The following is a 14,844-nucleotide window of genomic DNA, read 5'->3' as shown; positions in this document are numbered from 1 at the left end:
CCCTTATTACATTTTTAACTATTTTTTTCTTAGTACAATGAGGTTAGGGAATTAGTTAACACACATTGTACATGACTTAAGGTATGTTTTAGTATTTCAAGTTGATGGAAAAAGTAAACATGTAGAGAGCGGAATTGGATCTAAAACCATTCCGATTGCATCTAACAATTTCGAAATTAATATCAACTACCTTATTTAATTAAATTAGGTTTTAAAAACACATACATTTGTAGCTCCATAATTTTTGTAATCTCCACACAAAAAACACTTTTTGTTAATAATAATTTGAATTAAAAATTTTATCGTTCCTAAAATCATGCTAACATTATCCACTTATGTTATTAAAAAATTTATCATCCCCTAAATTCATGTTATTTACCTCATATCTCTAAAATAATGGCAAACATAAATTTAACATTTTCGAATTATTTATATTCCAAAATATTTATAAAAAAATTGAATATTTTATTTTTGGAAGGAAATAATTGAGAAATGAGGATTTGTTTTATTTAAATTGGAAAAGAAAAAAGGAAAAGGAAGATATTTGGGGGAACACAATAATATAATAATATTTATTATTATTTTAAGTATACCTCTTGGTCCACGTTCTTCGTCCATCCCACTATTCATCTGATCTTCTTCACTCTCACCAAACTCTAGCCGCCAACAACACCTCCATCTTCGTTTGAGTGTTCTTTGTCTAGTTGAGATCTCTACCTTTGTAGCCATCTCTTCCGTTCTGTTGACGGAGAACTAAGCCACAAAGAAACGTCTCCTCCACAGCACGCCACTAGTCACATTTTTAATTCATTCAAAGTTGAGCGTCTTTGTGCCATTTGTTCCTTCGCACGTCGCACGCCCAGTCGCGCCGACCTACTTCATCACCATTCGCTCGTCAATTCTGCCAAAATTTTCAGTCGCCGTCAGTCATTGGATTTTAGTGACTTTGTGGTTGTTGGAGTTTTGTTGTAGTTTTTCTTAATTACCCCTTGAATTTAATATGGTATTAACTTTTAGATCATTTGAAAGAAACCGAAGAGAATAGAAAACGGAAAGGGAGAATACAAGGTATGTGGTTGATGTTTGGTATCGAATACAATGTATTTGGATGTAATTACACTTTATGTCTCCTAAAAAACACATATATTAACAAAAATATGTTATTAACAAATAAATTAAACAAAATTTTACTGCATTTTTATTTAATAAACAATACTTTTTATTATCTCATCTAACTCTTACCTTTTTAAATTTGTATTTTATCTACGTTTAACCATCCTATTTTTATCCTACATATTTTTTTATTCTTTAAAAAATAATAGTAGTAATAATGGCTAAGGTTTTAAGTTTTTTAAAAGTAACTTTTTTTAATAATATAAAATCTTATAATAATAAAAAAAATTATAAAAGAAACTTTTATAAAAAAATTGAAAATAAAACCTATCATTTTAAGAGAAAAAAGCAAATCAATTTATATTATACAGTATCTCATTTTATTTATTTATATTATTTTAGAAAAAAAATATTTATTTTACACAAAATAACAAGATATCTAATTTGATTTTATTCGTATTGAATTTTCATAATACATACAACAATAAATTCCTCATGCAATTTTCTAATTTGGTTAGGTTAGGTTCTCTAAACTTAATTTGGAATTGAACTATAATTTTCAGCTATCGGCTTTAAATTATTTCACGTTTCTTGTTTTTTTTTTTTGCCAAAAACATTAAATTTTTTTATTCAATTACCCACACGAGCAATGCGCATTAATGGCTTCAATTGTTTTTATTATTATTATTATTTTGAGTAAGCTTCAACTTCTCTCAATTATTATTATTATCATTTTAATTGGTTTAATATATTTGTTAATAACATATTTTATTAATATATGTAATTTTAAAAATATTGAAAGTTAAAAAAAATATATGTATAATTTTGATCTAGAAATAATCAAATTAAAATAGGAAAGGTGAATTTAATAAGAAAAATTAAATATTGAACATTGAGATATTCAACTTCTCTCCATTATTATTATTACCATTAACTTCTCTCAATTATTATTATTATCATTTTAATTTGTTTAATATATTTTCTAATAACATATTTTGTGAAAGGTAAATTTAATAAGAAAAATTGAATATTGAATATTGAAATATTTAACATATATATATATACAAATAAATAAATTAAAATTGAAAATATATTAATTTTAATAAGTAAATATATTTTATAATTGAAATATTTAATACATATAATGAAAAAGAAAAGGGGTAGGATCCACTAATATATAAATAATGAAAAAAGAAACTATATATCCCACCGGTGGGCCAATCCCATATTTTAGATTAGTTTTTCAAATTACTATATTTTAGAAAGAAAAAAAAAAGTTACATTTCAAGTTTGGAAGCTTTAAATAATAGGTGAATTTTGGATGAGTTTTCACAATATACCTTTTCTCATTCACAAGATTTTTAGAATAGGTAGATTGGGTTTTGAGTTTTTAAAAAGTATTAGTTGTCCTCAAATTTTTAAAATAGATTTAAAATGTCTTTGAAGCATATATATATATATATATATATATATATATATTATATATATATATATATATATATATATATATATATATATATATATATATTCCTTTTTAATGATTATTTTACATAATTATATGACATTTCGTATTTTAAAATGTAGTGTTTGCAAAAATAGCAAAAAATTTATGATAATATAGCTTATGTCACTACATTTTTTAAATTGCAAAAATACCAAATTTAAAAGTGGATAAGCCTCTGATAATCGTTTGATATATTTAATTACTTGTCATATTTGCAATAGAAAAATTGTATCAGATTACAAAAAAAAAAAAAAACCAATTTATAGCACTTTTTTTTTCATATTGCGAATTTAGCAAATATGAAAAGTAATTAGATGATTATCAGACGACAATCAAATGGCTATGTTATCCACATTTAAATTTGCTACTTCTACAAATTAAAAAATGTAGTGACATGGGCCCTATTATCATATTTCTTCTTTTTTTGCTATTTATGCAAATGCCCTTTAAAAAAATAGGTTAATTTACATATATAGAATAAAACTGAAAAATATTTATAGTTCATATAACAAAATAAAAAAACAAAAATTCATAAAGCCAGTATAACTTGAGTTAATTTTTTTTTATAAATCTCAAATTTTCCCTTCCAGAAGTTCATCTCCTCTTCTAGAATTTATTCCTTCTACGTATATCTCATCTTCAGCATCATCTTTTTTCATAGAGACAATAGTTTTTTCTTTATTATTTTTTCTTTATCAGGTATTGTGTCATTCTTCTTCTTTTTTCTTCTTAGTCTTTTTTCATTATCAAGTATTGTACCAAGATCATTTGGATTTAGTACAATGTCATTTAGACTCAGTACAAGATCATTTAAACTGAGTACAAGGAAAAGGCCGTGTACGAAGATCATTTATGTTTGGTACAAGATCATTTAGACTGAATATAAGATCGTTTAAACTGGATACAATATCATTTTTGCATGTGTGTGGCCTATTAATCGTGGGGTATTTTTGTTATTTTACGTTATAGGCTTGTGAGCTTTTTCCTTTTTCAAAATTATTTTATACCGTGTAAATATTTTCGTGTGTTTTCTATTTGTAAAAAAAATCATATAGTTTATATTAGAGTAATTATAATTGGTGGCCATTTGAGAAATATTAATTAAGGATATAGCAACATTTAAAAAAAATTGCAAATATAGCAAAACTATTGCGGATAGACTTGTATTATTGATAGACTCGTATGATCTATCGGTGATAGACCAATTTTTACAACATGGACTATCAGTGATAGACTCTATTATTGTTAGAATTTGACAAATTTTGCTATATTTGTAATTTTTTAAAAATGTTGCTATATACTTAATTATTTTAAATTTAATTGTTAAATTTGTAACTATCCCTTTATATTAATATGATTAATATAATAAGTTAAATTACTTTAAATAATTTAAATGATTCCAATTATTCCAAAATAGTTGTTCCTTGTTTTAATCCTTAGTGGGTTAAGAAGTGAACTTTATGGATCTACACATTAGAAGTTCTAATGATACAAGATTAATTAATTAAACTCTTTTAATTAAATTAATAAGCATTTTTTAGATTCATGTCATTTCGCTAAAGGTCTACTGTTGCACTCTTCGCATTGTAGATATATTTTTGTGTATGCAGACATAACCAGTCGAGTAAGTTTACCCTTCACAATTGTCTATATCTACAGTTTGGTCGAATTCTTCTTTTACCTTTGTAGTTACATCTAACTTCTTATGTCATTGATTCCTCTAATGACCAAATAGTTTATAGTCTACCCATAAACTAGCCTCTCTTGGACTAGTGAGAGGCAAGCCTCATTGTTCAAGACCTAAAATTAGCTATTAAGGGGGCAATTCATCTACTTACCCTCAAGGTAAGAAGAAGTGAATTCTATCTTCTGTAACTGTGTTCCCAATTTCCAACTCCGACCGATTCCCAAAATGGTAGGCTTGTTGAGTCTTTGAAACTAGTCACTCTCACCCATATAGATTTAGATCACCCTCGTAGACAAAAGTTTACAACTCACTCAGGATTCAGGTTCATTCACCTATGGTCATCCTATTAAAATGTTAATCTCTTAAATTAATAATGTTATATATAAAAAAAAAAAAAATCCTAAGATTTCATGGTTCAATCTTATACAAACTCTTCCCACAAGATACTCTCACTCACATGTCTTTATATGAACGACTAGGATTACATTTGTTTGTAACATGTTACAACTATTGTAACAATTACTGACATAAGACACAAGGCACCCAACTCTATCCTTGTTCTACGAACATTTTTTGTTATTTATTAAATATGATCCATTCTCATCTGTCATTTTAGATTTACATAAAATAACTACGAATATTAATTTATTCAATAAAATAAACAGTTATTTTACAAATATTACAAACTACAGTAGTTCTAATTCTAATTGAAAATTGAAAATAAAATATTCAATTAATTTTTCAACCAATCAAAACAGATTTTGCCAAGAAGATGTCATAACTTAATTGTGAAGTGAAGATAGTTTAAAGTTATGTTGGTGAGTATTTAGAATCATTTTGCAAACTAAAGTATATGTTTTTCAAATACTTTTAAGAAATCAAATAGAGAAACTTGAAAGAGAGGAATACATTTTGGTGATAAAAGTAAAATAGAAGTAGTAGAGCATAAAATGACCAAAAGGCAAAAGGCAAAAGGCAAAAGTCCGAAGTCATGAGAGTGTGGGATAAACTTGAATTGCAAGACTTCTCCTCTAAAGCAATCCTATTAAAGAACTTTTTTAACTCAGATTTTTATTATTATTATTATTATTATTTTGGTGAAAATTTGAACTCAGATTTAAAGAAGGGAGGGAAGAAAAATAAGTTCACTGTTCTTCCAATGTTTGGATCAAATTTCTAAATTTGATACCGACACTCAGTGTTAATCCAATCTAATTATAACACAAATCCGTTGAAGTGGATAAAAGATGCCTCAGGCTAAGCTTTGGAGCTCACTCCCCTTTCTCTGTACAATCACTATTCTCTTCCAACAGTTGTCGTTACTCAAATTCATTTCACAATAATGTCAAGGACCTTCTAAAACCTTTTATCCATCCCCCACATTACTCCTTTTTTTTTTGCTTTCCTTTTACTCTTTCATTTGAAACTGTTCATTGTTTTCAGTTTGTTTGTACTAATATGAAGTAAGTGGTGGAATTGGGACCTTCTTCCACTTTTGGGGTTCTTCTGATTACTGTTTTAGAAGAAAAGGGGACACCCATTTTAGGAACAAGTTAGATGGATACTGGGTCGAGGGCAATGAACAAGGTGGAGACTGGAAAACGTGGAGGAAAGCTTGGTTCGATCCTCCCAAATGACTCAACGGTCGATCGGTTCGTGCCCAGAACTGATCACAATCCGAGAGAGCTAAGATCTTGGGCTAGGAGGACTGGTTTTGTATCTACATTTTCTGGTGAAGCAACTAGTAGTGTTGGGGAGAAGAATGAGAGTACTAGATTTGATTTGGAGAAAGGTCTTGAACGGAGAGGTGGTGGGTCGTCCCCCAAAATCGAGATCGACCCGATTCTGGGTCAGACCAGACCTAACAGAGAGATTGAAGTGGAGCCAGTTACAGGGACTGGAAAAGGAGAAATGAAGACTGAGAATGAAGGGGGTTTGAGGTTTAGGGATGGAGTATTGAGGAGTGAAGAGAGGAGACGAATTGGAATCGAACCTGTGATGGGAGGAGCAAAAGAGGATGAAAGAGTAGTGACGAATGGTAAAAGAAGTGAGAAAGTGGATGGGGCTGTGAATAGGCAGAGTGATGGAGATTTTAATGGAAATGCCCATGTGGCACCTTTTGTTACTCCCGCTGCTGAGCCTAAAAAGGAAGATGGTAGAGATGGTAGAGATGGTAGAGATGGAAGAGATGAGGATATTAATGAGAATGCAGGTGAAGAGGAAGCTACTGAAAGAGAATGGGGAGGACCTTCAGGACTGAAACTTGGGCCAACTGACTATCCGGGTTACGGTTAGCATTCTTCAATCTCTTTCCAAATTTTGTTTGTTATTTTCTTTCTTAAATTAGTATGTATCATAATTATAGTGCATCGTGATTAATTAGTTAATTCGAATTGAAGCAGAGTACTAGCTGATCTAATATCATTTTGGTTGTATAGTGCAAAGAGAAATGTCAATCCACTAGGTTTCGTATTGGCCTAAGAAGCATATACACTTTAGTTTGGCTAGCCAACACATGTCGAGCATTTGGATACATAGATGACTATAATAATAACTTTTGAGTGTGGAATACATCAAGCTAAGTCTTTTAAGCATATAAATGCATTGATTCAATTTTCTTTTACTATAAAAATGATATATTTTAAAAAGTGAAAATTTTAATAAATGTGTCATTGTCCTGTCCTGTCCTAGATTTTTAAAATATAGCGTGTCACCATGTCCATGTCGTGTCGTATTTGTCTTATATCTGTGTTTGTGCTTGTTAGGTATTGGCTATTTCATTTCAAAAATTAGAAGTGAGAAACAAATTTCAATATTGTCTTTGTTTAATTAACTAATATCGAAGAGGCAATTAACTTTTGACATTTAAATATGAGTATAAAGTTCCGTTCAATTTCTTTCTTATTGTATCTAATCTTCAGAATACTCAAGCTCAGCTCCCTCCATTTTGTTGTAAGATTTAGAAGTCAATTCTACATAATAATAATAATGATAACAAATAATAATGACGATGACACTAATCTCATACAATTGGGATGTCTTTCAACTCTGACTGACTAACATGGACAGATGCTGTGAGGTGACAAGAGAATGACCCCATGGTTCACCTCTGATATTTACAGCAGGTTACTAAAAATTGCCTTCAGCATCCTTTTCCCACCAGATCAACCTGTCGATTGTTTAGTTTGTAAACAGCTGAGAAAACTGAACTTATGCAGGGTTATCATTTTGGTTACTTTCAGTTCTATAAAGTTAAAATAGCCACACTCCAATGTGTGCTTCCCTAAAATTTTTAAATACGAATGAATGAGCATGCTTGAAACTCATTCGAAATGGAACTGAATGTTTTGGTAGGAAGAATTTATGTTCCATCATATAGTTGTGGATGTCTCTAATGCTTTTGATGCCTGTTTTCGCAGTTCCACTAATTTATTATGGCCTTCAGCAGTACTTGTCGCTGGTTGGATCTGTTGTTTTCATGCCCCTGATTATTGTACCAGCTATGGGTGGAACTGACGTAAGCATCCTTTTTTGTATCTTCCTTTGATTTCAAATGAAAGTCTTAAGGAAAAGACAGGTGTGCTAACAAGCCTGTTTACCTAGATAAAGGACTAGAAAATCATAAACTTCAGTTAACAGGCCTGGCTGCTCACTGATGTGCAGCTACGAGCCCAATCTTGTCCAACTTTTAATGGAGTCAGAATGTTCTTGCTGAGTCGTGTTGTTTCAATGATGACAGAAAGATACAGCCACAGTAATTTCAACTTTATTACTGGTTTCGGGCATCACCACAATTCTTCACTCCTACTTTGGTACCCGCCTACCATTAGTTCAAGGAAGCTCATTTGTGTACTTGGCTCCTGCACTAATTATCATGAATGCTCAGGAGTACCGCAATTTGACTGAACATGTAAGCTCTGAGAACTGAATTTGGTCCTCTCTGCTGGAAAAATCGCTTGTATTCTGATTTGTACTAAAAAATCTTGATAACTGTTCTCATAAAATTTGGAAATCATGAATTGAAGGGTGTTATGGGATGGAGGGATCTTGCATAGAGGTGTGGAATTTGGTCCTCAAAATGCTTCTCTTTTGGCCCACGTAACTAGTCTGTTTAGAAAATTTCCGTTTTATATTACTTACAGTTAGAATTCTTTTTTAAATGTTCTGTTTAATCCCTAGTTGTGTTGGCCATATGTTTCCTTGAGGTTACCTTTGTTTCTCTCACTTTTCTTAAAAACGTTTTGTCTCTAATAATAATAATAAAAACAACGTACACAAAATATTTATTATACCTGGTGTTTATGTATCATTTTTCTGAGTAAGATGCACTAGCATTTTTTCCCTCAACATTTCTGTAACTTGTATCTTCATTTCTATTGTGATTAGAATTCTCTCTCCCTACCAACTATTACTAGGGTTATTTAAGCTTCATTACGAATTATGTGTTCTATATTTTTCTCCCTTACAATATATATTTATTAGCCCTTTTCAAAAGTCTATCTAATATTTATAGTTACTTATGTTGTTCTCTTTTCCTACAGAAATTCCAGCATATAATGCGAGAACTGCAAGGAGCAATCATTGTTAGTTCAATATTTCAAAGTATTTTAGGATTCAGTGGTTTAATGTCCCTTTTCCTTAGGTAATAAAAATTGTTTGGATATGGTGCTGAGTATCAATTCCTTTATCACAGATTCAACACCTTATGTTATGAAGCATGTATAAAACTAATCTCTTATACATCTTTTTCCTCGTCACTTACCCAACAGCTTTCCTTATGAGAGCTTGTAGATTATTTTTATTGAACAAAAGTAATTGCAGCATGTGTTAAATTACTATCTTCCCTATCTCGAGAGTGATAGTTATAGAGTTTCAATGTTAGAGAAGTACTTCCTTGAATAATCTAGAAAATTAACAGAACGTGATGGGGAAATGGGGTATCCTCTGAAAAACTTTTAGGAGGCCAATAAGATTAGCAATGATGATAAGTTCATCATTTTAGTGTGTTTATTCTTTTCTGATGTCATGTGCTACACAGCAAGATTTATACTACAACTAAATTTGTGTACGTACGAAATTATCGTTTTAAGTTCCTGCATCCTCACATATGAAAATGCTATTCTATTGTCTTCACTCTTCTGTAACTAGCAAAGATTCTTACTCCATGCTCATTCTCATAATCTGTAGGTTGATAAACCCACTTGTAGTTGCACCTACGGTTGCTGCTGTAGGTTTAGCATTTTTCAGCTATGGCTTTCCACAAGCTGGTAGCTGTGTGGAGATCAGTGTCCCACATATAGTTTTGCTTCTTATATTCACCCTGGTAAGCAACTTTTAGAAGTTGAGCAATTGATTACCAAGCTCAATAAAAGTCCAATTTTTTCTTTGAAAAAGGGGGAAAAAACGTATCAAGCGTTTTAGTATTTTCTGACTAAAATTTCAGATCTGATCACTTTATTCATTGTTTGCAACTTTCATTGAAGTATCTTTTCAAAAAATTTGCTCTACCAAACAGTTTTCACATTTCTTGTGACTGACATGTTACCTAATTGGCGCTTGTGAATGCATTTTCAGTACCTTCGAGGAGTATCCATATTTAGCCATCGTGTGTTCAGAATTTATGCGGTATGTATATCTTACCTTTAGAAGAATGGTGGCTTGACTGTTGCAACAAATTCTTCGGTTTAGTCTACCTTTTTTTCTTCATTTCGAAATACTCCATTAGCGAAAGAAGTTTATGAATTTTCTCAAGGAAAGCTAGAAGGACGTAAGAAGACCTCTTTAATTCACTCAAACCAATTGTGAAGAATAATTTAAGTTTCAACGCTATTAGGTATTGCTTCCCCTTGTATCACTTCTGACCTTCCAAACTTTTAAAATCTATCCTTTGTTAACCACTACACCTGAACCTATGAAAAATAGATATACTAGCATGGAGAATGTATGATATCCTGGTCACTATGACACTTGTTTGACTGTATTCTAGAATTCTCTAATGTTAAATCTTTAATCATGGGAGTGAGTTTGATCATTTAATTGGAATCTGGAATTATATAAATATTGATGGAGATCACGATGGTTAATAACTTTCTAATGTGGTTTAATTTTAGTAGCTAAAAGATACAACATAAAATTAATATTTAATTTATACCAAAGACCCTATAGAGAAACCATCAGAAAGTAATTAGCCCAAATACATTAAATACAATCTAGGCATGCTTGTTCCTAAATATGTCAAGAATGTTACTACTGAAGTAACCAGCTCTTCTAAACCCTGAATTAGCGCTATTTTCCAAGCAAACTGGTAAAATACTGAGGAGAATGGTTTTAGGTTGTGCATTATTTTTTCCCTTAGTCAAGTTGGTTGTAAATTCATGATTTATAGTTTGATAAGTTTCTTGTTCAAAAGTTTGTTATGAGTTTTTGTTTTAAAGTATGATTGATTTTTCATTATTTTTTTTAGATGGGTATGTTGGGGGTCATTTTTTCTCCTCTGATCTTAATTTCTTCTTTTGTTGATTATAGGTTCCTCTTAGTGTTGTGATTATATGGGCATACGCATTCTTTTTGACTGCTGGTGGAGCATATAATTTCACAGGCTGCAGCCCAGATATTCCGAGTTCAAATATCCTAGTAGATGCATGTAGAAGGCATGCATATACGATGAAACATTGCAGAACTGATGTTTCAAGTGCATGGAGGACTGCTGCGTGGGTTAGAATTCCTTACCCCTTGCAGTGGGGTGTGCCAATCTTTCATATAAAAACTTCAATTATCATGATCATGGTTTCTCTGGTTTCATCAGTGGACTCTGTAAGTACCTCGTATACTCATTTACCGTGTCTGTTCACTTGATGTTACGACAATTGACGAGATTGTCTTGCACTTCATTCCCAAGTCTTGAAGTCTATCCCTGATCATCATTCAGACTAGATACATTACCAAGTCCAATATTCAGGATCTCTACTACGTTCTTTTCATCCTAATTTATGGTTAATGCGTGGAGATTCATAAATCAAATTAATATCCAAACTTAAATATGAGGACTGTCAAGAATATATATAAAAGATTGAAGATATCCTAACCATTGTTTAGTTGTAGTTTAACTAATAAATTGAAAAGGAAAAAATAAATCTGTGTAAACCCAATAAGCATCATCATGTCAAATTGTTTACTCTGAATTATGCTTGTGTTAATTAAGGAAGAACATACGGAAACTATCACTGTATCATTGAATAGACAAGCCACAAGCCACAAGCCACACACTTGGCGTTTAACTACTTTGTAAAAGTAGTTTATTCCTCAGGGATTTCCAGTTCTCAAAACAGATTACCAAGTCCAATATGTGCATATTTGGAATTCTAAACCTGAGGCATCTGATCAAGAAAGATGACTCTTTTTTTTCAGATCGGTACCTATCACACCGTGGCTTTGCGTGTTGCTGCAAAGCCACCAACTCCAGGAATTGTTAGCAGAGGAATTGCTGTGGAAGGTTTCTGTAGTATCTTGGCTGGACTCTGGGGTACAGGTGCCGGATCAACAACTTTAACAGAAAATGTACATACTATTCATGTAACAAAAGTAGCTAATCGGAGGGCATTGGAAGTCGGAGCAGTTTTCTTGATTTTCATCTCACTCATAGGTAAACTGTTCGTCCTATCACAGGAAAATCAAAGATGTTCCTGAGTATTTAGCAATTTTGATGAATGCTTACTGATTGAGGGTTAAAACTTAAAACACACCAGCCAATAATTGAAATTTTAATACATAATGGTTCTTCGATGGGGTCACCAACAAGTTCCTTTTTTTTTTAGGCAAAGTTGGTGCTGTTCTTGCCTCCATACCACTGGCATTGGCTGCTTCTGTCCTTTGTTTTACATGGGCTCTTATGGTTGCATTAGGGCTTTCGACACTGCAGTATAGTCAAACAGCAAGTATCAGAAACATGACAATAGTTGGTGTCTCATTGTTCCTTGGCCTGTCAATTCCTGCCTATTTTCAGCAGTTCCAATCTGAAACTAGCTTGATCTTGCCTAGTTACTTAGTTCCTTATGCTGCAGCTTCTAATGGACCAACCCATACAGGAAACAAACAAGTGAGTCACTACTATCAATATCCCTTGCAGTAATTTCTGAATCACAACTTGATTTCAAGTTCTTTTTTTGTCTTGCTTCTCTTCCACTCATCCAGCTATATGTGATATCTTGCAGTTTGACTTTGTCTTCAATGCCCTTATGTCCTTGAACATGGTCGTGACGTTCTTGATAGCAATCGTACTCGAAAACACAGTTCCAGGAAGTCGACAAGAGCGAGGAGTCTATATATGGTCACATGCTGAAGACATCAAGAATGACCCATCTCTGGTTGCAACTTACTCCCTTCCAAAAAGGTTTTTAAGGTTGTTTTGCAGGTCTAGGTGTTTGTGTATATGAAAATGCCGGGTTAGATAATGGCATACATACATAGATTTTATAGGTTTACAAAGATGTGGAAATTTGGTAGGGTGTCAACCATTTTTGTCAAACATTGATGGTTCATTGTTAAAAATATTTTTTATTGTAATGTTATTATTCTATACCACTTAGGAACTGAATTAAGAGGGTAGGTCTCACATTTGTATGAAACTCTTCCTTTAGGTGTGTATGATTCAAATGATTTTTTTTTACTTTATTTTCTTTTTATTCCAAATTTACATTTCTTACTAATCTTTTCATGTCTTTCTTATGATCTCTCATATCCTCCCTCATCTAATCAAATTTTAGGAAAATTTCAAAGTCATTTGTTAGAGAGATAGAGAAAGAGAAACCCATCTTTTTTTCTTCTCTTTTTTAAACGTGAATTTACTTCTTCCTGAATCTTTTATTATTGTTATTATTTTAAATTCAATTATCTTTAACTTGGCTTTAATAGATATTATATTAAATTAGGACTTAATAATTTTTACATTAGACTACATCATATCATTAGCACTTATTATCAAATGGTAATAAGATATACTCGATATCAATCCGTAATCAAGCAATAATTTAAAAGTAATTAGTATCTTTAACAATTAATATCAAATAATAATTAGACAACAATCACATTGCATTTGGTATTGTTCGACAATCAAATAACAATTAGACACCAATCATATAGAAAATCAATAAAATTTGAACCAGTACAAAATAATAAGTAGATAGTAATGAGATAACAATCATTGTTAAATAGCCATTAGTATCAAATAGCAATCAGTATTACTTTCATTCAAATAACAATCAATATCACATAGAAAGCATACAACAATCGTTATCATTAATAATTATCAAAATCAAATTGTAGTTGGACAGCAATCATAATTAAAAAGTAATCAAATAACAATTGGTAATAGACAACTCATTTTAGAGGTTAATCAAACAACAATCAGATATCAATTGATATCATAAGTAATTGGTATGAGATAATAGTCATACAATAATTAGTATCATTAACAATCGATATCGTATAGTAATTAGAGAACAATCAAATAACAATTAGTATCATTAACAATCATACGACAATATATATCAAATAACAAATCAGTATCGTGAGGTATCAATCGCACATTTTTGTCAACTGTGAGGGGCATTCTATTTTACATTTTTGCAATTGCCTCTACTTTATTTTCGTTGAGTTATATGATGTTGATGGTTGAAAGAAAGATTTAAAAGAGAATCATGGCCATCTCTTTCTTCCTAGTAAGACTGCAGAAGGCTTATGAGTTAATATTCCTCAGACCTGTGGTTTACATTGGTGTTTTCCCATTTTTGCAAGTGAGACCATCATTCAACTGTCTGTCTCGGAAGTTTGTACAAATGGCCAAATGGAGGTCTAAATGAAATTTGGCTCACTTCAAATTCTAACGAGCAATGGTTTTATGATGACGTTCCTCACTTGCGAATTTGCCAAAATAATGCCATTAAATCCGCTTCAATTGTTTTCTTGTTTCTCTTCTTCGTTTGGCGCTACTCATTCTCGTTCAAGCCAATTTTATCTGTTTCAAAAGTTTGAATTGAAACAAATGAATCAACCACTTGTCTCTCATCATATATTTTCTCTCGTTCGTTCCTCTCGAACTCCCTTCTGTTCCTTCCTCCCATTCTTTCTCATTTTATCTTCCACACTATTTGAGTGGTCGTCATTTGTTCGTCTCACAAGCATCCCTTCAAGCTTTCATTGAAGGTAACATGCTTTCCCATTTTATATTTCTAATTTTTGGTGCATGTATACTATTTAGGTTGTAACGTTAGTGCTTTCATGTGATATTTGAATAAAAACATCACAAATTTTAATTCACTGGACACAGAAACACAAAACAACAAAGAAATCAGAATATTTATTGCTTCACAAATGAGACATAGGACTGAAACGAGAAATAGAAACCTGAAATGAGAAATATTTGAACAAAATCCACTAGAATAAGGAACCAAAAAGTGAAACAAATAGGGTTTAGACACGAGAAACGAGTAATAGAAAGTAGGAATGGTAAAAATTGGAACAAACATAATCAAAAGTTCAAGTC

The 14,844-nt window shown here is 31.5% G+C and overlaps 1 protein-coding gene across 1 annotated transcript; it reads left to right on the top strand.

The window, feature by feature from the left end:
• Positions 1-5,519: 5,519 nt before the first annotated feature.
• Positions 5,520-13,009, top strand: LOC101217953 (nucleobase-ascorbate transporter 11). Its single transcript, XM_004134219.3, has 10 exons — positions 5,520-6,594; positions 7,724-7,821; positions 8,044-8,214; positions 8,846-8,946; positions 9,492-9,627; positions 9,879-9,929; positions 10,830-11,117; positions 11,712-11,946; positions 12,119-12,399; positions 12,515-13,009. The coding sequence occupies exons 1-10, from the start codon at positions 5,862-5,864 to the stop codon at positions 12,734-12,736; spliced, it is 2,316 nt and encodes a 771-aa protein (XP_004134267.1). The 5' UTR covers positions 5,520-5,861; the 3' UTR covers positions 12,737-13,009.
• Positions 13,010-14,844: the final 1,835 nt, after the last annotated feature.

Source organism: Cucumis sativus, chromosome 3 (genome assembly GCF_000004075.3).
Source record: "Cucumis sativus cultivar 9930 chromosome 3, Cucumber_9930_V3, whole genome shotgun sequence".
Classification (NCBI taxonomy): Eukaryota; Viridiplantae; Streptophyta; class Magnoliopsida; order Cucurbitales; family Cucurbitaceae; genus Cucumis; species Cucumis sativus.
Note: the sequence above shows the minus strand (reverse complement) of the source record. Positions and strands in the feature narration are given on the sequence as shown.